Source organism: Gekko japonicus, unplaced genomic scaffold (assembly GCF_001447785.1).
Source record: "Gekko japonicus isolate JY-2015 unplaced genomic scaffold, Gekko_japonicus_V1.1 scaffold316, whole genome shotgun sequence".
In the NCBI taxonomy this organism is placed as follows: domain Eukaryota; kingdom Metazoa; phylum Chordata; class Lepidosauria; order Squamata; family Gekkonidae; genus Gekko; species Gekko japonicus.
Genome location: NW_015169784.1, coordinates 50,743 through 71,778, shown reverse-complemented (window position 1 = coordinate 71,778; position 21,036 = coordinate 50,743). Strand labels below are relative to the sequence as shown.

Genomic DNA, 21,036 nt, shown 5'->3' with positions numbered 1-21,036 from the left:
GGGTATGAGCTTTGGAGAGCCAAAGGGAGCCTTGAGTCTCGAAAGCTTCTGCCCCGGAAACCTTGTTGGTCTCTGAGGTGCTGCTGGACTTGAAACTAGCTCCTCTACTGCCGGCCAACACAGCTACCCTACTGAAACTATCTTAAAGGGGAAGCCTTAAAAGGGAAGACCAGTCACCAGGAAGGGTGATTTGAAGCAGACTAAAGGCGGCAGATCCACCTGCACTCACCCAACAAAACCAAATAGTAGCCGGACTAAAGGCGGCAGATCCACCTGCAGTGACAGCGCACTCACCCAACAAAACCAAATAGTAGCATGATTTAGTCCAGGCAAAAAGAAGCTGCTTTGAGGAACCTCTTTGGCAAGAAGACGAAGAAGAGGAGGAGGAGTAGTAGTTTGGCCCTTTGGCAAGAAGACGAAGAGGAGTAGTAGTAGTAGTTTGGATTTATACCCCGCCCTTCACTACCTGAAGGAGTCTCGGAGCAGCTTACAATCTCCTTTCCCTTCCCCTCCCCTCAACAGACACCCTGTGGGGTAGGGGGGGCTGAGAGAACATAAGAACATAAGAGACGCCAATGTTGGATCAGGCCAAAGGCCCATCCAGTCCAACACTCTGTGTCACACAGTGGCCAGAAATACCAGGTGCCATCAGGAGGTCCAGCAGTGGGGCCAGGACATTAGAAGCCCCCCCCACTGTTGACCCCCCCCCCCAAGCACCAAGAAGACAGAGCATCACTTGCCCCAGAGCCCCTATCTATACCTTGTGGCTAATAGCCACTGATGGACCTCTGCTCCATATGCTTATCTAATTCCCTTTTGAAGCCATCCATGCTTGTAGCACCCACCACTTCCTGTGGCAGTGAATTCCATGTGTTAATCACTCTCATTTGATGACTGCCGGTGAAAGAACAACTCTGAGAGAATTTATGACTGACCCAAGGTCACACCAGCAGCTGCATGTGAAGGAGGAGTGGGGGAATCAAACCCGGTTCTCCCAGATTAGAGTCCGCGCTCCTAACCACTACACCGAACTGGCTCTCAAAGGCTGGAAGTCTGGAAACAGCTGGAAGTCTGGTGAGAATCGCGCCCCGAGCTATTTAGTGACTTGTGTTTGAATGCATGTCACAGAATCTGTCTGTGCTGCTGTGGTCATGCCGATTTCACGAGGCAGGCATAAATGGATGCTACGCTAACAGGAGTGCAGACAAGGTGCAGCCTTTTCCTCGGGAGGCCGACTTTTTAGAGAGATGTAACCCATCCCCTTGAACGCGTGCACTCTCTTCTTCACGTGCCATCAATTCTTGTATTGGGCTTCTTGCTGAGATATGTGCAGGAGGAGGAATCTTCCTGGCCAGCCGGGGCTCCCAGAGGCCACAGCCAGGCAGTTGACGGCATGCTGAGCAGCGGGAGGAAAGAGCCGCGGAGCAGTTGGGCTGAATGAGGCTGATGGAATCACAGGGGGGTGGGTGGGATTCAAACAGACGTGTGCTCACTCCGCAGGAATCAAAGGAGACAGGAAACATGTAAGGCAAGACACTTTCGGGGCGGGGGAGAAAGCGGCTCAAAATGTGGCTGGTGAGCACAGCTGGTCAGAAATGGGGGGTAGTAGTGCAGTAGCCGCGAGTTCGGGTCCTGCCCCGGTCACTGCCATGCTCTGCACTGGGAGCAGCCACAGTTCTGGTTTGTTTGCAGAAGGGACCGGTCCCCCCCCCCCCAGCAGGACCTTGGACAGCAGACAAGACAACAGACCTCGGAGAGAGCAGGCAATTCCGGTCTGGGTTGCGGTATCAGCCGTTTCGTCTCTCTCTCGTTCCTTCTGCAAGAGCAGCAAAGACGTTAAGGATGGATCGCCGGCTGAGTCACTGAGTCCGGACTGGAATGCAGCTTGAGGGTCAGGCAAGAGGGCGGAGTCCTCGGTTTCTTCCTGGTCGGCCACCAGTGGCCCTTGCAGAACACCAGACGTCCCTCCTGGGGCCAGTCTCCTGCTCCGCGCATCGTGGGAGCCCAGAATTTAGGGACTCCCCTTTTACTTAGCATTTCTTTTCAAGCCCACTGATTTAGCCCGCAATTTGCCGAAATGCCAAATTCTCAGAGCCGAAGGCAGCTTCGACAACAAGCGCCCCCGCCCATGCATCACAACACACCTTTTCCCTGAAGTCTCACAGAGCTGAACAGGTTACCAGGAAAGCAACCAACACTTGCCACCAGGGGGCGATAACAGCAGCAGCAGCAGCTCCCCTGCTAGGAGTTTCAGGCAGTGTCGAACCCACCACTTTCCCAGGAACTTCTCGGGGCGCTTCCACCCGGCACCGATACTTTTCCCCGAGCCGGTTGGTGACCACCAGCGTGGCCTCCCGCGAGCAGCAGTCTGAGGTGTAGCTGACCGACTCTGCCGGCCCGTCAGCTTGGTGGGGGACCACGGCACCTCCCTCCGCCTGCACGGAGCGAACACCGGCTTCGTCCCAGATCCGCAAAGTGGCTGTCCAATGGCCTGCGTGGCACTGGAGCGGAGAAGGACCGCAGGAACCCCTGACCCAGGAGGCGTTGCAGAACGGCAACGAAAAGTTGCGTACCTGAGGGAAAGCAGCGACGAGAACTGTGTCATTATAAGACGTTCTCAAAGCAGAAAGGGGGTCGCAGGCAATGCTCCCTCTAAGCTGTGGAGTCTTGTGAGCAAAAATTCTACTTTGTGAGCCACTGGCATTAAAGTTGTGAGCAAGCGATTTGGCTGCTGCATAAATTAGTTTGCTCTGGAGCCCTCCTTCCTGAGCTGGGGGAAAAATGTGTGAGTTGGAGGCTAAAAAACTGTGAGCTAGCTCACACTAACTCAGCTTAGAGGGAACACTGGTCGCAGGTAACCCCAGGGGGGTCCAAAGTAGAGGGTTGCCAACCTCCAGGTGGTTACAGTACAGAGAGATCCACAGAAACAAGACACAATCAGAAATCCAAAACTGTGAAGTTCTAACGATGACAAACTTCCATATTAATAAAATAGCTTATTTAGTATACGCATCATGCATGTGTCTCCACAATACGACCCATAATCCATTCTCAACTCACAATATCAATAGTCCATCCTCAAATTCTCAAATACCTTCCCTAAGGACATAGGACGGTTTACCATGGCACAAGCACTCTCATCTGCTGAAGGACGTCTACAAGCACTTTCATTCATCATATATTTGATAATCTGAGAATGGACTATTGATATTGTGATTTGAGAAGGGAGTATTGATATTATCGTGGTGACGTATCCATGATATTTACGATAAATAAGCAATTTATTAATTTTGAAGCTTGTCATTGTTAGAACTTCACGGCTTTGGGTTTCTGGTTGCCAATCTCCAGGTGGTGGCTGGAGATCACCTGGGATTACAACTGATCTCCAGGCGACAGAGATCCGTTCCCCTGGAGAAAATGGCCCCTTTGGAAGCAGTGTCCCCTCTAAGCTGAGTGAGTGTGAGCTAGCTCACAGTTTTTTAGCCTCCGGCTCACATGTTTTTGTCTCAGCTCAGGGAGGAGGGCTCCAGAGCAAACTAATTTAGGCAGCAGCCAAATCGCTTGCCCAGCACTTTTAATGCCAGTAGCTCACAAAGTAGAATTTTTGCTCACAAGACTCCCCAGCTTAGAGGGAGCATTGTTTGGAAGGTGGACTCCATGGCACTGTACCCCACTGAATGCCCCCCTCCTCAAACCCCGTCTTCCCCAGGCTCCATCCCCAAATCTCCCAAGCCAGAGCTCACAACACTAAAGCCAAAGCCAAAAGTCATCTCACACCTTTTATGAGGCCCAACTCAAGTGACACTGAACTCTTGAGCTGTCCAGAACTCTCCATCAGGTTGGGGTTTAAGAGGAAAAATATCCCAGGTCGTGATGTTTAGCCTTTTGCCTTGTAAGTGTCGCTTGCTCAGCGTCCCACACAGGATGCTTACCAGGCAGGGACCCTAAGATTCTGGGCTGAGACGTCTGACCTTCTCCCCCTGCCCATTTGTTTTTCTCAAACATCCAGCTGGATGAAAAGTTTTGGAGAACTCAGAAGGTTGCGCGCCTTGGAGGGCACACAGGGCTGGGCTTGGGAACCGGGCTGGAAACTCGTCCACAAAAGATCATTTAATGTCAGTAAAGAACCCTTTCGCAATCTGTCCGAGCGGTGCTTGCTTCTAACAACTCATCCCCCGTGCTCCTCTACCCCAGGGCCCCCCAATGTGGAGCCCAACAAACACCTTTGCTGGTGCCCCCAAGTGATTTCAGAAAGTGGGCGGGTTCACAGGTGGAGCATTTGCACAGTAGGGTTTCTGATTGGCTGGGCAGATGAAAAGGCATCCTGTTAAACAGAGCTTCTGCCTACTCCATGGCACTGTACCCCACTGAATGCTCCCCCCTCCTCAAATGCTCCCCCCTCCCCGTCTTCCCCAGGCTCCATCCCCAAATCTCCCAAGCCAGAGCTCACAACACTAAAGCCAAAGCCAAAAGTCATCTCACACCTTTAATGAGGCCCAACTTAAGTGACACTGAACTCTTGAGCTGTCCAGAACTCTCCATCAGGTTGGGGTTTAAGAGGAAAAATATCCCAGGTCGTGATGTTTAGCCTTTTGCCTTGTAAGTGTCGCTTGCTCAGCGTCCCACACAGGATGCTTACCAGGCAGGGACCCTAAGATTCTGGGCTGAGACGTCTGACCTTCTCCCCCTGCCCATTTGTTTTTCTCAAACATCCAGCTGGATGAAAAGTTTTGGAGAACCCAGAAGGCTGCGCGCCTTGGAGGGCAGACAGGGCTGGGCTAGGGAACAGGGCTGGAAACTCACGGGCTAGACCAGATCGGAGGAGACCGTCCACAAAAGATCATTTAATGTCCGTAAAGAACCCTTTCACAATCTGTCCGAGCGGTGCTTGCTTCTAATAACTCATCCCCCGTGCTCCTCTACCCCAGGGGCCCCCAATGTGGAGCCCAACGAACACCTTTGCTGGTGCCCCCAAGTGATTTCAGAAAGTGGGCGGGTTCACAGGTGGAGCATTTGCACAGTAGGGTTTCTGATTGGCTGGGCAGATGAAAAGGCATCCTGTTAAACAGAGCTTCTGCCTGTAATGTGGAGGAGTTACTATCAAAGTTATACATAACTTCACTCCCTGACATTTTGAAGTTGGCTCCACCTTGGCTGGCAGCCATTTTTTTGCGGTTGTGCCCATCACCCTGTGTCAGAACCCCAAAGGTGCCCACAGGCTCAAAAGGGCTGGAGACCCCTGCTCCACCCCAAGACTTACTGGAGGGGGTGGCATCACCAGCAAGTGGATATGGGCAAACGTAGGATCCCCCGCTGGGTGCAGAGAACCGGCTTGCAGGGTGATGGTGATCACCGAGCCAGGAACAGCGGCGCCCGGTACCTGAAGAGTGATCTGCCCTGTCTCAGTTTCGTTAAGGCCTAACCGTAGCCTGTGGAGAACAGGAAAGGAGATTAGAGATGGCAATATGGATGGACAGTGACAATTCATAGACTGTGTGCTCAGGTTGGGTCTGGGATCCCCATCAGGCGTGAGCAATGCTCCCTCTAAGCTGTGGAGTCCTGTGAGGAAAAATTCTACTTTGTGAGCTACTGGCATTAAAGTTGGGAGTGAGTGATTGGGAAGGAGAGGGGTTTAAGCCACCCAGATCCTCTTCTTTCCCAGGACTGGCTTCCCGTTGGCTCCCTCTCTTAGGCCCTCTTTTCCGCCTTGGCTGGGCACCCTGCCTTCCCTTTTATGGGATTCCCGGGCCCTTCCCCCTGCTCCACCTGGGAGGTTATAAAAGGAAAGGGAAGCCTTCCCTGCCTCCCTGCCCTGCTCCTTCCCCTGGCTGCTCAGGGCTGCCACTTAGCCTCTCCCTCTAAGCTCCCTCTAAGCTGTTGAGTCCTGTGAGGAAAAATTCTCTTCCCATCCTGTGAGGAAAAATTCTCTTCCCATCCTGTGAGGAAAAATTCTCTTCCCATCCTGGCCTTCCCCATGCCCGGACTTGACCTGGCCTTCTGACCGTGCCCCTCCCTCCCTGGCTCCCCACTGCCCCCTGCTCCCAGCCTTCCTCGTATGAGTGACTGAGGCGCAGGCCCGTAGCAACCACGGGCCCCACGGGGCCTGGCCCCCGAGTGGTTTTTATGGGCCATACTAAATTATTATTATCATATGCCATGATAATAATACAGGCAGGAGATCCTAAGATTGTCTAGCAGGGAGAAGTTCTGGCTCTTTATCATTGTGCACCACTAAATTGGCGAGCTTGACCTGTTTTTCAGGCAAGAGATGTTTCAGAGGTGGTCTGCCATCTCCTGCCTCTGTGTCACAACCCTGGCACTACTTGGAGGTCGTCCATCCAAATACTAGCCAAGGCCAACCCTGCTTAGCTTTCGAGAGCTGATGAGATCAGTCCAGCCTGGGCTATCCAGGTCGTAGAATCATAGAGTTGGAAGGGATCTCTAGGGTCATCTAGTCCAACCCCCTGAACAATGCAAGAACTTCACAAATACCTCCCCCTCAGACACCCCCAGTGACCCCTGCTCCATGCCCAGAAGATGGGGGAAAACCCACTCCAGGAGCCCTGGCCAAATTGGCCTGGAGAAAATTGCTCTCTGACCCCAAAGTGGTGATCAGCATTTCCCTGGGCGTGTAAGAAAGGGCCACTCGAACTCAGCACTGAGGCAGCCCTTCCTGCCCTCCCTCTCATGATCTGCCCAAGTTCACAGAATCTGCATTGCTGTCAGATGGTCATCTCGCACCTCTGTTTGAAAACCTCCAAAAGAGGAGAGCCCCCCCCCCCACCTCCCGAGGAAGCCTGTAACCGCTCTAACTGTCAGGTGGTTCTTCCTGATGTTTAGCCTTTTGAAACTCTTTTCAGGGCACACATCTGACTGTTACTCAGGGCGGGGACTCCAGAACCAACCTCTGCATTCCTTAGCATGTGAATCGGCTGAGAGATCAGATCAACTCCTAATACAGAAACTGGCTTCTTCCAATGCAGACTTATTCCCCGGAATTACCTGGAGCTGGAGATGTTAACCGGGAGCTGGGGAACACTGCTCGCCTTCAGACCGTACTGCTTGAGTGAACCCGGATTTGTCAGCTTCCAGGTGACGGAAACCGGCTTCCCTGGGAACACAGGAGTGTCTCTGCTCAGCTAGAACAAACCAGGGGGCAGGTTATAGAACTTGGGCTGGAGCCAGAGCTCTCAAAGCATGAGGGGAGAGCAGGGGCTAGGCCAGGGGTCCCCGGCGGGGGCTCGTGGGCACCGTGGTGCCTACCAACACCTTTCCCAGGGCCAGCCTAGTGTTTTTAGATTAGAATGTGGGCAGGGCCAGGTGGGGCTTTTGCCCAGCAAGGATTCTGATTGGCCATTGGAGATCTGACTGGCTTTGGCAGCAGCTGCCACCAGAACACAAGGATCTTCACTGTGTGACTGAAGGTAAGCTCTGGTGGCCATTTTGTGGCTGATTCTTCTGCCTCCTGTGGCAGCCATTTTGTGGCAGCCCCCATTCAGACTGTGTCAGGATTCCAAAGTTGCCCCCAGGCTCAAAAAGGTTGGGAATCCCTGGCTATGTGTTCATACATTGAAGGGGAGTAGTGTGCAGATTTTAATGTATGATGCAGGGAGAGGATCTGAGCCTTCCCCCAATGTCAGGAGAACACAGAAGTGTTATAGAAGTGTGAGGAGAAATAAAAACTGATATATATTGTTTAAATGGTTTAATTCAGGGCTATTTTGGGGCAGGAAGGCACAGGAACGGAGTACCGTCTGGCTCCCAAGTTGGCCACACCCAGCAGGAACTCATTAGCATAATAGGCCACACCCAACAGCAGAAACTCATTAGGATTGGCTACATTAGGGGTGTGTGGCCTAACATGCAAAGGAGTTCCTGCTACAAAAAAAGCCCTGGGTTTTGACAACAAACAAGGTAAACAGAATAAGAAGCAAAAGGTGGGTGTGGCTGGATGACCACACTTCTGGTAACACGGGGATATGGCCTAATATGCTAATGAGCTGTGCTGTCATGGGTGTGGCCTAATATGCTAATGAGTTCCTGCTGTTGGGCATGGCCTATTATGCCAATGAGTTCCTGCTGGGCTTTTTCTACAAAAAAAAGCCCTGGTTTAATTATTATTATTACTATTTTGGTGTAAGGCCTCCGTGCAAATTGTGATCTGCCCTGGGCTCTTGCGGGGAGAGCAGAATGTAAATGTGAAAAATAAATAAATAAAAAGAATGAATCTTAGAACTATCAGGATGAAGAAAAGTCAAGAAGAGATAACAGAACAATCAAGCAAAATGAGACTTTCCTTGCCTTTAAAGAAGGGGGGTGGTACTGATTATTTCAGGTCACTTAAGCCCCACTGGGAGGGAGGGAAGCACATTTAATGGTTTCGCAGAGAAAGCACAGGTAGGGGAGAGGTTTGACTCCCCACATGCCTCTCCCCCGTGATGTGCTTTTAAATTCACACATCACACCCCTATGTCACTTAGTTCTGGCATGAACGTATAGCACCCTCATGTGTAGTTTGGCAAGGAGGTGGCCTCGTGTGCAATGGGGACTTGGGTTTTATTTCACTGGCAGGCCCCCTGCCCCCCAAAGGCTCATGGCGGCATGCAGACGGTTTGATTTGTACTGATCAGGAGTCAAGCGCCACAGAGCCAAACTCCTAAAATTCCACACAGGGCTGAAGCCCCACAGCACACAGGGAAGGGGAAATTAACTGAACGCCATTCCCTTCCTCTGAATCCAGCAGCCCAGAGGCTCACCCTGCCATTCCCCCCCCTTACCTCCAGCAGGGATCCCACCACGGTGGCCACCTGGGGAGCCGCTCTCTCCACCTTCCGCCCCTCGCTGTCTACACCGCGCAGGATTACTGTGAAGCTGCCGTTGGCCAACAGGGACGGAGGCAGCTTGGCCACGAACAGATCCGTCTTGTTGGCGTCTCTCTGCAAATGCATCTCCCCGAGGCTGCCTGTCTTCCCGGCCAAGTTCACGGCCTCCAGCTGAACCGAGCCGGACTCTGGTTGGCTCAAGCCCGTTGCCGTAACAACCAAGTATACCGGAACCCCTGTTTAAAATGAAGGTGGAAAGCTCGTTGGGTCCTGCTCCCACTCCCCAAAATACCAAGTGTGTGTGTGTTCTAGGGAGGTGCAATCTCTGTGGCTCTGATTACATGGGGGAAGGAGGAGAAGAAGAGTGGGTTTTTATACCCCAGTTTGGTGTCGTGGTTAGGAGCGTGGACTCTAATCTGGGAGAACCGGGTTTGATTACCCACTCCTCCTCATGCAGCTGCTGGGGTGACCTTGGGTCAGTCACAAGTTCCTTCAGAGCTGTTCTCTCAAGGGCAGCTCTCAAGCGAGCTCTCTCAGCCCCACCTACCTCACAGGGTGTCTGTTGTGAGGAGGGGAAGGGGCTATAAGCCGCTCTGAGACTCCTTTGGGTAGTGAATGGCGGGATATAAATCCAATCTCTTCTCTTCTTCTCTCTCTTCACTACCCAAAGGAGTCTCAAAGCAGCTTACAACTGCCTTCCTTTCCTCTCCCAACAAAAGATGCCCTGTGAGGTAGGTAGGGCTAATGGCATTGCATGTGGAAACTGGAAGCCAAGGCGATAGTTCTGTATCCCTCTGAGTGAGGCAGCTTCACAATAGTCAAATACTGCAATAAAGATCAAGGCGCTACAAATACAACACTGCCTGCACAAAGGCCCAGCACAGCTACTGAAGCCCAATCCCCTAAAGGTGAAAGATCCCATCCCGTACCTTCTATGGGGCTGCTGTCCATTTTCAGAAGCCCAGGGTGTCGTCCATCCACTGGAACGGCAAAGTAATGCAGGAAGTCAAGGGTGCTCTGACCTGTGAGCAAACGAGGAGAGATCTGGAACTCTGACAGGAGAGGCTCCTTCCATTTCCAACCAGGGGGCTCAAAAGGGAAGTCTGGCATCCAATAAGCCACTCTGTCCACTAGAAATCACTGGCCCTGGAGGACTGAGCAGCACATGGAATCATTCCAATGCAGAAGCTATCAGAAGATATAGGGTTGCCAACTTTCAGGTGGGGCTGGAGGTCTCCCAGAATTAGAACTGATCTCCAGACTACAGAGATCAGTACCCCCCCCCCGTAAACGGCAGCATTGGAGAGCTGGTCATGTCCCTCCCCGCCCCAAACTTTACCTCCCCCAGGCTGCACACCTAAATATCCAGGAATTTCCCAATCTAGAGTAGGAAACTCTACACAGGTAGTATCCTTGAACTGAAGATCCCAAGTACAAGCACAGAATATGAGCTCTGTAACGATTTCATCTTTAACTCTGTGTGTGTGTCTTTAAAAGTTTGGATGCATGGCTGTATGAAAGTCTAGAGTAGTGGAAACAAGCAAGTGGTGTGATTGGTGAGTGACAGAGGGGGAGGGGTTTTGGAAATGATTCTGTATGGATGAGCAAATATGTCAGTCAAGAGTTACTGTTAAGACAGTTAGTGAGATGACAGTTGTTAAGTTAAGCTATGTATGAGCTGAAGGGGAGTTAAGCCCCAAGCTATGTATGAGAGACTAGAAAAAGCTTCCCTGTGTTGAAACAGTTATAAGCTGAAGTTGAATGTATAAGAAACAGTAAACTTATATGGCCTAAGGAAAATATTGTTACAAAGTGACCTGCCCAGATCCCTGTCAGTAAGAGGGAAAAGTGTGGGCTACACCAAGCAGTTGTTCAGTATTTAAGCCTTCCTGGTTACAATGAGTTAATCTTTTATTTGTGAATTACTTCAATAAATCCTCTTTTATTCAAATATACCCACTCTGAAAGAAATACTTCCCAGAACCACATAGTACCTCGAACGCCTAAAACCCTCGACAAACCTACCCAGAAATAGAGAAAGCATAAAGGTTTGGAAATCCTTTTAAAATTTCCTGGTGGCAGCCGGATATATAGAGTAAAACAAAACAGAAGGAACATTTTAAAGTAAACCCAGACCTCCCCAGTTAAGGGGTCGTCACAAGCTCAATCACAGGTCCAATGGGAGTCTGACTCCTAGACAACCGATGCAAGAGCCCTCAAAATTCATCATATGGAAGACAAGGAGAGGTGGATGGAGCCAAGGCTGTCCCCTCAGCACAGGCTTAACGGATGGCAATGGGCAGCTGAAGCTTTTCATGGCACTGCGGCAGGGCTTTTTTTCTGAGGGAACGCGCCGGAACGGAGTTCCGGAACCTCTTCGACAAAATTCTTTTAAAGATGTTCAAAAGTTCATGAGTTTTCAGTATACAGATTGAAAACTTCATCTCCCTCTTGAGAGTTCCGGCACCTCCCCCCCCCCAAAAAAGCCCTGTATTGAGGTAAAATACCATCACCTGGCACTTAACATGTAATTATACCTCCATCAAAGGGGTGGGGGCATTTCTTTTCCAGCCTGCCGGGCACCCCAGCTGTAGAGGAGACACTCAGTTTTAAGACTCTGCTCACCCTGGATGTGTACGGAGTAGTTGCCTGTGGGATGAAGCGTCAGGGTCCATTCTCCAGGGAGGACAGGGGACAAAAGTAACACTCTGTAGATGCCTCCGATGGACTGGATCTCGGCTAAGGGACCACGAACCAGTGTAGACCTCTGGGCCGAACCTGCCGGGAAAGGCCAAACAAGGGCTGGTTGAATCATTTGGCTAACTATACGAGGATCCAGCCAAAGCTGCCACCTTTCCAGTTTTTAGTGAGAGGCTCTTAATCCAGCAAGTTTACTTGTCATCTTCTTCCTGAGGAAAAGCTTCTTGCAGTCCTTGGAAGGGTTTGACAATCACCACTTCCCTATAAAAAACTGTGGGCAGTCTGATCTGTGCATTAGCGTGTACGAGGTATTTATTGTACTTTAGTTCATTTATACCCCTGCCTCTCTCCCCAGTGGGGACCCAAAGCAGTTTACAGGCTTCTCCTTTCCTCCATGTTATCCTCACAACAACCTTGTGAGGTAGGCGAGGCTGACAGAATGTGAGTAGCCCAAGGTCACCCAGCAAGGTTCCCATGGTATCCAATCCCCCCTGTGCTCTTCTTATCTGTCCTACTGGTGGTCATCACATTCACATTCCACAAAGAACGAGGTTTGCCAACCTCCAGGTGGGAACATACAGAAGTCAAGCTATGTGAAAAGGCCCTAATAAAGATACTGTATAAAGATAATGATGGTCTCTGCATATAATTTATATGAAAAATACAAGTGCAAAAAATTACAAAAATACAATAGCGCTGATATAGTCTAATGACATTTAGAACACACAGAAATGAAGTCCAAGAACATAAATAAGAAGAGATTGGATTTATACCCCGCCCTTCACTTGGAGTCTCAGAGCGGCTTACAAACTCCTTTCCCTCCCCTCCCCACAACAGACACCCTGTGAGGTGGGTGCCAGAAGAACAATGGTTCTAAGTGTCATTAGACTATATCAGCACTATTCTATTTTTGTAATTTTTTTGCACTTGTGTTTCCCATAAAAATTACAAGCAGAGACCATAATTATCTTGATACAGTATCTTTATTAGCGTTTTTTCACGTGGCTTGACTTCTATACGTTCTCATACCTTTTCAGCTGTGTATCTTTTTGGTGAGCCTCCAGTTGGGGCCTACAGATCTCCCATACTTAAAACTGATCTGATCTCCCAACAATGGAGACAAGTCCAACGAGAGGAAACAACCGCTCTGGAAGGTGGACTCTATGGCCTTATACTCCAGTCATGTCCTTCCTCTCCCCAAACCCCACCCTCCCCAAAGTCAGCAACCCCTAGGGTTGCCAAGTTCTTTTTCCTCCGCGGCGGGGGGCTCCTGGACGGCGTCTTGAGCGCGCGCCACATGCACATCAGCCGGAGGTGACGTGATGACGCCAGGCATGCTGGGGGCGGGGCCACAGTCATCTGAGGGGGAAACAGAGTTTTCCCCTCAGATGGCTGTGCAGCCCTAGCAACCCCACAAAGAACTGACCCCAGCCTCTTATGAAAGAAGTCATAAATATATTGTTTACATATATTATACAATTTGGACCTAGAGGGTGTAAATGCAACTCCCCCAGCAGCCATCTTACAAAACCCACTTGCTGGTCCTTCCTCCCACACTCCACCAGGTGATAAACAGCCAAAATGCTAACCCTTTATTAAGTATAAACTCATTTTATATACTCTGTACTACCCACAAGAATAAAAATATTGGGGAAACCCTCAGGCCGATGCATTTGAAGAAGCTGAGAGGAGTGATGGAGTAACTGTATTAAACCTGTAGGATCCCGGATGGTGAAGGCCCAAATGGCACCTTGGATAGTCATGACCACTTTGTCAACCAGGCTGTCAATCCAAAACGGGTGAACCTCCTGTTTTGCTGCTTGCCTTCTTGTCCTCTTGGGGGAGTCCTCCAGGCTGAAGATGGCTCCCTTCTGGTGGCTGAAGAGGGTCACCTGGCAAGACAACCCCCCCCCAGTCAATATGAATCAGTGTATTTATTAGAATATTTACATTCAGAAATAAATACGCAAGTCAACTTTCAATACTAAAATAACCTTACAATATTTGGGGATGGGCCATGGCTCAGCAGTAGAGCACTGGCTTTGCATGCCAAAGTTGCTAGATTCAGTCCCTGGTATCTAGGGTTGCTAGATCCCTCATGGCAACCGATGGGGGATGGAGTGCGATTTACCAGGAGGAAGAGGAAGGCCCAGGACATGTTGCCAGTGTTACATCAGTGTTACACAAAGAAAGTTACATCATCACGCTGCAATGCTCTAGTGTTTGGGCAAAAATACTACAGTAAAAATGGCTTCTACCATAGAGTTTTTGTCCAAATATCAGAGTGCCGCCCCAGACATCACTGGCAGGATGACATCACTTCCTGTGCGACGCCTGGCCCTTCCTCTTTCTCCTGGTAAGTCCCCCTGCCAGCCAATTAATTGGAGGCTGGGGGGCAGGGCCAGGCAGCGCCTCCATCAGGGGGTCTGGCAACCCTACTGGTATCTCTAGTTAAAAGGATCAAGTAGCAGATGATACAAAAGGTCTGCCAGAGAGACTAGACAGGACTGTGGGAGCTTGGACATGGAGGGGTGTTGGCATCACATGCATATCACTCCCGCGGAGAGGCTGAAGTCATGTTATGTCAATCTAGGAATTGGCAGAAACTCCATGGTAAAATTACAGAGTTTCCAGTGAATCCTTGAGCTATGTGATGTTAATTCTAGGTTTCCCCGGAAGTGGTTATGCTGTGTTGCAATGCCAGCAGGTGTTTGTTTGGTTTTTTTAAATTTTCTCCCGGTGCCACTCATGGCAGGCAATAAGCATTTCTGTTGGGAGGCCTGGTAACCCCTAGACGATACAGACCTTGATACACCAGTTGACTTAGTTCCAAGGCAGCCTCATGTTTGTTCAAAACTCATACAAAACAGTTGAAATAGATATCCACCATTAAAGATATAACAGCTAAAGATTTAACTTTTTTAATGTCCCTGGAATTATTTTTAAAAAGTTTTCCTCTGATGCCAGACATTTAGAGCAGGAGCTACTCCAGTGTAAGGGAGAGCAAGTTCTGAAGAGCTGAGAAAGCCTTCATGCAAGTTCCCATCAGTCAGATTTCTGTGACAGGAAGTTCCCACAAAAATGTTTCCTCCGCCAACTTCCATGCACAAGCTGATCTATATGGGCTGAAGTGGTCTAGAAGATACATTGGCTCTAAGCTGTGTGAGGCCTTAAAAGAGACACACCAGCCCTTTGTGTTGGGCCCAAAAGCACAGTGGCAGCTAATACCACAGGTACGAGACTGGAGTGATGACCTCACTGCAGCCAGTCCTGGAGGCAATTTGGCCACCACATTCTGAATTGTAGGATTCATAGTGAATTGCAGCACACGCACAAAGAAGCACCTTATAATATGGTTTTTATAGGTATATTTTATAGGATATTTTCAAATTCAAAGTATTCTTTTCTCCTTTTTTACCGAAGATATGCTGGATTCGCCGATGACTTCAGCCACCCGTCGTATGTTCTCGTTGTTCGTAAATAGTATCTGACCACCCGAGCTGTGAGCTAGGTCTATGTAGAGGTTGAATCGGTCTGGGGCGAGCGTTTCCCGTTTCACCCGGGTCCTAGAGGGATCTTCTGTGATTAGGAAGGTGACCTGAGGTGAGTAAGAGAAAAGAACATTACGTCCTCTTTTGGGAGCTTGTACTCTAAAAGTAAAATCTTGAGAGGTTTTGCACCAGGTTGTGACAGAGAGAAAGCTTTGGCATCAATTAGAAACCAGACAAGTGTCTGAAACTCAAGTCTCGCCAAATGGGAAATCCTGAGCCCACCTTGCATTTTTGCTCCTGGATGAGGGCTTCCACACTGTTCTTGAGGTGAGCATCTTTAGCTGACGCATCGGTAAAGACAAAGAGCTCGGAGTATGGAGGCGAGTTCTGGAGGGCAAGCTGGAAACAAGGACAAAGATCTGTTAGATGCAGAACTGGCCCCGACCACCACTGGCAGCCAAAGGAACAGGCAAGAGCAGCTTGTCTCTGGGTGCTCTGGGGGCCTGAGAGCCTCCTGCATTTCCCAGGTTGAAACAAGCCTCATACATTTCTGCACTGAATTATTGCATCTCCCGTCTCATAATTTCCACCAGCTTTACTGATTTTTCAACTTATAAAGGAAGGCCACAAGGCTAATGACTGGAAGGGTAATTCCTTGCAGCAAAGAGTGTTACCACTGACAGAAAGACATAAATAAAAACAAACACCAATCTTTTTTTCCTCTTTGCAGTGGTCTAAATATCGACATTTGTCCAATTAATGCTGAGCTAATATGACTATGTGGATAACGGGAGTAATAGAAGAGGTACTGTTTCCCTTTGACCTTGCCCCTTTATTTAGTCCTTCTAACATAGGTTGAGGAAGGTGGGGTTTGTTTTGTTTTTTAAAAAGATTGTTATGCCTTTTTTAAAATAGCAGAAATCTCATTGATGACAGAGACATAATGATAAATCAAGAGCATCAATTTTGGCAGGAGTGGATCCATCTTCCCATACATATTAGTGCAACATACTGGATTATTGTACATTCAGCAGACGGTGTTCTTGAAGAAGGTTTCTGGATCAAAACGGATCAAACTTTATGGGAAATCCGTAGAGTACTGAGCACTGCTCAGATATTTCTGCACTGAATTACTGATAGCTCGATGATCCGATATTGTAGAGGATATACATAATCCTATATTATGATCCTATATTAGATAGGATATGTAACTGATAGTGAGCTACTTCTTGCTTCAATCCGCTTTTCAGTGGACTTGGGCATTTGTCTCATTTCACTTTACTGGCACCCGACATCTACTGCCCAAGGAGGCCACTTGACTATATTACGTTTATTTATTTATTTAACATATCCCACCCTCCCCTGCAAGCGGGCTCAGGGTGGGTTACAACACAGATATAAACATTAAAACAACTTCTTAGAACCATAACAATAAAAATCCTGAGTAAAAGACAGATGGTAGGCCAGCAATAATCGATCGTGCAGCTTGTGCTGAAGATCAGGCGGGCCCAAATATGACAAACAGTTCCATTACAATTGACGGTGACGACTCCTGTCTGCACCATAAGGTGATTTGAGGGCAGTTTGGGCAGGAGGGGCCTAAATGAATGGACACCTGCCAGTTAGCCGAAAGCCTGGCGGAACAGCTCCGTTTTACAGGTCCTACGGAACTGTAATAAATCCCGCAGGACCCTGATCTCAGTTGGGAGCAGGGCTATTTTTGGGCAGGAACGCACAGGAATGGAGTTCCGGCTGGCTCCTGAGTTGGCCACACCCAGCAGGAACTCATTAGCATAACAGGCCACACCCAACAGCAGAAACTCATTCGGATTGGCTACATTAGAGATGTGTGGCCTAACATGCAAAGGAGTTCCTGCTACAAAAAAAGGCCCTGGGTTTTGACAACAAACAAGGTAAACAGAATAAGGAGCAAAAGGTGGGTGTGGCTGGATGACCACACTTCTGGTAACATGGGGGTGCGGCCTAATATGCTAATGAACTGTGCTGTCAGGGGTGTGGCCTAATATGCTAATGAGTTTCTGCAGTTGGGTGTGATTTATTATGCTAATAAGTTCCTGCTGGGCTTTTTCTACAAAAAAAAACCCCTGGTTGGGAGCATGTTCCACCAGGCTTATATGAAGCTGCCTTCTACTGAGTCAGACCTCTGGTCTATCCAGGTGAGTCCCCTCTGCTCTGACAGGCAGCAGCTCTCCAGGGTCTCAGGCGGAGGTCTTCCACATCAACTGCTGCCTGAGCCTTTTGCCTAGAAATGCCAGGAATTGAACTTAGGAACTTCTCCATGCCCAGCAGATGCCCCACCAGTGAGCCTCCCTATCCTATGCTATGACCCGCTCTTGTCCTCATGGAGGCTGTCTCCTCATTGGCCTGTCAGCTTTGCACATGAAGTGAACTTCGGATGTGGGTCAGCGTTGTCTCTAGGAACGCCTTTTTTCATTTCCCTTGACTCCTAAACCAGCTTCTTTTTAAAAAAAAACCTGCAGACCTAACCACACTGATCCATGCTACTGTAACCTCCAGATTGGACTACTGTAAATTGCTCTATGCAGGACTGCCTCTGAATATGCCTCAGAAGCTTCTATTGGTGCAGAATGCAGCACGGAGACCTTCTGACTGCAGTGGAAAAGAGCAAGAGTCCAGGAGCACCTTGAAGAGTAACAAAACGTGGCAGGGTAGGAGCTTTCATGATTCACTGCTCACTTCTTCAGATACAAGCTAGAATTAGGAATCACAACATTCAAAAAACAGTGGGGGAACATTTTAACCTTCCAGTACATACAGTTGCTGACCTAAAAGTAGCAGTTCTCTTACAAAGGAATTTCAAAGGGAGATTAGAAAGAGAGACCACTGAATTGCAACTGATAATAAAGCTCAAGACAATGTATCTTCCTGGACTGAATTGAGACCTAGGTTTCGTGTCTCATTACTAATGCTGATTCCTCCACGCCTACCACCTCTCTGCATATCTCACCTAAATCCAATCATGCCTGCCATTGTCATTCACCTGCTATTGTCATTTGCCTGCTAATGTCATTCAGCATCTGAAATCACTTCATTTTCCAATAAATCGGACAGATGGATTCCCATTCTAGCTGTATCTGAAGAAGTGAGCAGTGACTCACAAAAGCTCCTACCCTGCCACATATTCTGTTAGTCTTTAAGGTGCTACTGGACCCTTGCTCTTTTCTGCTGCTACAGACAGACTAACACGGCTACCCATCTTGGTCTTTCCGACTGCAGTTTGGAACACTCAACACCGGTGCTGGCTGGGTCAACTGCATCGGTTGCCTATTTGCTTATGGTCCCAATTCAGAGTACTGGTTATCACCTTTAAAGCCCTTCATAAGAGCGCTAATCCACATTAAGCCTCAGCGAGAAAGGCAGGCTATAAATACAGTAAATGAATGCATAAAATACCTCTCAAATTGCATCTCCCAATACGCTCCCATGCACCAGCTGCATTCCTCAGACAGCCTTCTGGGGCTGCCCTCACCTAGGGGGCCTGTAAGACGGAGCTCTTCCACCAGGCTTTCAATTAGGAGCCGCCCCCACCATTACCATCAATGAGCCTGGCCCTGGGTTTTAACATCTGGCCCGTTACATCAAGCGACTCGGAACGACACTGAGCTGGAATCTAGTTGTCGGAGACATCTTAATACGCCATCGTAAGCAACGAACTGTAGAACTGAATAGCACCTTATGTTTTTATGTTTTAACTTATTATGAAATGATGTATATTGTTTTATCAGTTTTATTGGCAATTGGGCCACTGCTGTAAGCCGCCCTGAGCCCGTTCGCGGGGAGGGCGGGGTACAAATTGAACCAACAACAACAATAACAGGATGGTCTGTTTAGCAGCAGTTGGGTCCCGGCTATTCTCACTGGCAGGCCCCTTCCTATGGAATGATGGCCTACCAGAGTGAGGATAGTGGGGGCCTTCATTTGCCACATTCAAGAAGGGATGTTCTCCTGTTCCGGGGGCATTTGGGAGAGAAGTCATTCTTTTGGCTGTGTGTTTACCTGTGCACATTGGGCATCACCTGCATTCATTGGCTTTTAACTTGCTGCATGCTTGCAATATTTAGTCTCTGTACCTTAGGCTGTTTTGATAGCTGCCTTGAGCTTGCAAAGATAAGGCGGGGTAGTGTGAGCTAGCTCACAGTTTTTTAGCCTCTGGCTCACACATTTTTGTCTTAGCTCAGGAAGGATGGCTCCAGAGCAAACTGATTTATACAGCAGCCAAATCACTCGCTCACAACTTTAATGCCAGCAGCTCACAAAGTAGAATTTTTGCTCACAGGACTCCACAGCTTAGAGGGAGCATTGGTAAGGGGTCCGTACTGGTCCTACCTCGAGTGCAGAAAGGCACATCTCTGGCTCATCTTTGCCGCCCAAAGGGTGGATGGTGTCGAGCAATTCCCAGAACTTTTCTGGGTCACTGGTCTTAAGCATCGGGCCAAAATCTGGAAGCGACAAGAGGGAGACAGTGATCAGAATCAATCCACCCACAGCATGATCATCACTCACAAAGTTGTAGCTGAAAGTCAGCACTGACTCAATCGGAAGGCTTTTGCGCATTCTCCTTTTCCTCGCTTGTGTGTTCCTGTTGCTTCAGGGTTCCCCCCCCATTCCTCACCTGTTTTTCTCCATCTAGTGGTCGATTCGATATTACAACGCATTATGTCCAGCATAAAAACCTGAAGTTTAAATCTGCAGGGAGATACGCCGGGCATAACTCGGTATAATATAGAATTGGCCACTAGAGGGAGCAAAACACATGAGGAGCAGGGGGAAAACCCACCAAAGCAACAGGAACACACAAGCAAGGAAAAGGAGAATATGGAAAAGCCCTGAAGCACATAACGTTTGTACTGCTGTCACGAGCTCCAGCTCTGGCAATTGACCTCAGTGCATTCACACAAGCAAGCTGCTGCTTTATGCTGCAGTCATCCAGTGACAAAGAGGTATGTAGGAACCAGCCCCCAGAGAGGGAAATGTGAACGAAAGAGGAAGGGATCTTCTCCAGACACCAGGACAGCAGCTGACCAAAGAAGACACTATGTACATTTTCTTCAATGTGTTGAAAAATGTAATAATAGGTGAATGAGACAAACACAGATGTTTGGATGCATGTGGACCATTCAGGTACAGTCAGTGGAAGTGCCATAACTGGCTGTCAGGAAACCGTAGCAAGCCCAGGTTTGCTCCACAGAACTTGTGGAACAGCCTTACAGGGAATAGAAGACTTTCTTGCAGAGCTTTCATGTTTAGCTATCGCTTTGCCTACCCAATTCAAATCCTATCATGGGCCGTGGAGTTCATCAGAACCACTATAGGGCTGGAACCTGACCTGTAGCTATAATGGGGCCATTGGGGGCTCTGCCCCCTTTCTCAAAGGACCGGCCCCCTTCCTTAAAGCCCCCCCTTCTCTGCAAAGAAGCGGTGGGTGGTACACCCCTCTCCCTCCCTCCTGAAAGATTTAGAGGTCCGTCCAGCTGATCAGTGGGCCACTGTCAGACTCCCATCGCACCAACGAAGAACACACTTGTAGAAAAGAGTTCTTTATTTGAAGCAAAAGGTGCATAACAGAATCACTGTTCAGAATGAGGGGGGACTCAAATGGTAAAGCATATTATAGCTCATTCAAACTACTGAGGCCCAATTGCGGGGGTTCCCGCGCGCGCCTTTGGGCTTGAGAACTAACGTTCCTAAGCAGCTCATGTTATCTTATTCTCACGGCGTTTCATGAGAACTTCCTTGCACTAACAAGCACTTGCAACCACCTGTGGCCTTGGGAGATATAAGTGTTTCGGCGAGCTACACAGACATGCGCATCTACGATTCTACAGTTAAAAGCGAAAGCACCAAAACGCATACAGAAATACAAAACAAAACATTGGCAGCTTGCTGACGGCCACATGCTTCCCACTGATCAGCTGAAGGGTCCTTTAAATCTTGCAGGAGGCAAAGGAGAGGGGCACACGCCGCCACCCCCCCCCCCATTA

At 49.0% G+C, this 21,036-nt stretch overlaps 1 protein-coding gene across 1 annotated transcript in view; it reads right to left on the bottom strand.

Moving 5' to 3' along the window:
* Positions 1–2,159: 2,159 nt before the first annotated feature.
* Positions 2,160–21,036, bottom strand: part of LOC107115234 (von Willebrand factor A domain-containing protein 7-like) — a 35,008-nt gene continuing 16,131 nt past the window's right edge. The window contains exons 6-15 of the mRNA XM_015416892.1: positions 19,382–19,494; positions 15,296–15,412; positions 14,941–15,120; positions 13,237–13,414; positions 11,448–11,600; positions 9,752–9,844; positions 8,778–9,058; positions 7,003–7,139; positions 5,261–5,429; positions 2,160–2,573 (exon numbers count right to left, since the gene is read on the bottom strand). Of these exons, the coding sequence (XP_015272378.1) occupies positions 2,160–2,573; positions 5,261–5,429; positions 7,003–7,139; positions 8,778–9,058; positions 9,752–9,844; positions 11,448–11,600; positions 13,237–13,414; positions 14,941–15,120; positions 15,296–15,412; positions 19,382–19,494 (1,835 nt within the window). The remainder of the gene's footprint in view (positions 2,574–5,260; positions 5,430–7,002; positions 7,140–8,777; positions 9,059–9,751; positions 9,845–11,447; positions 11,601–13,236; positions 13,415–14,940; positions 15,121–15,295; positions 15,413–19,381; positions 19,495–21,036) is intronic.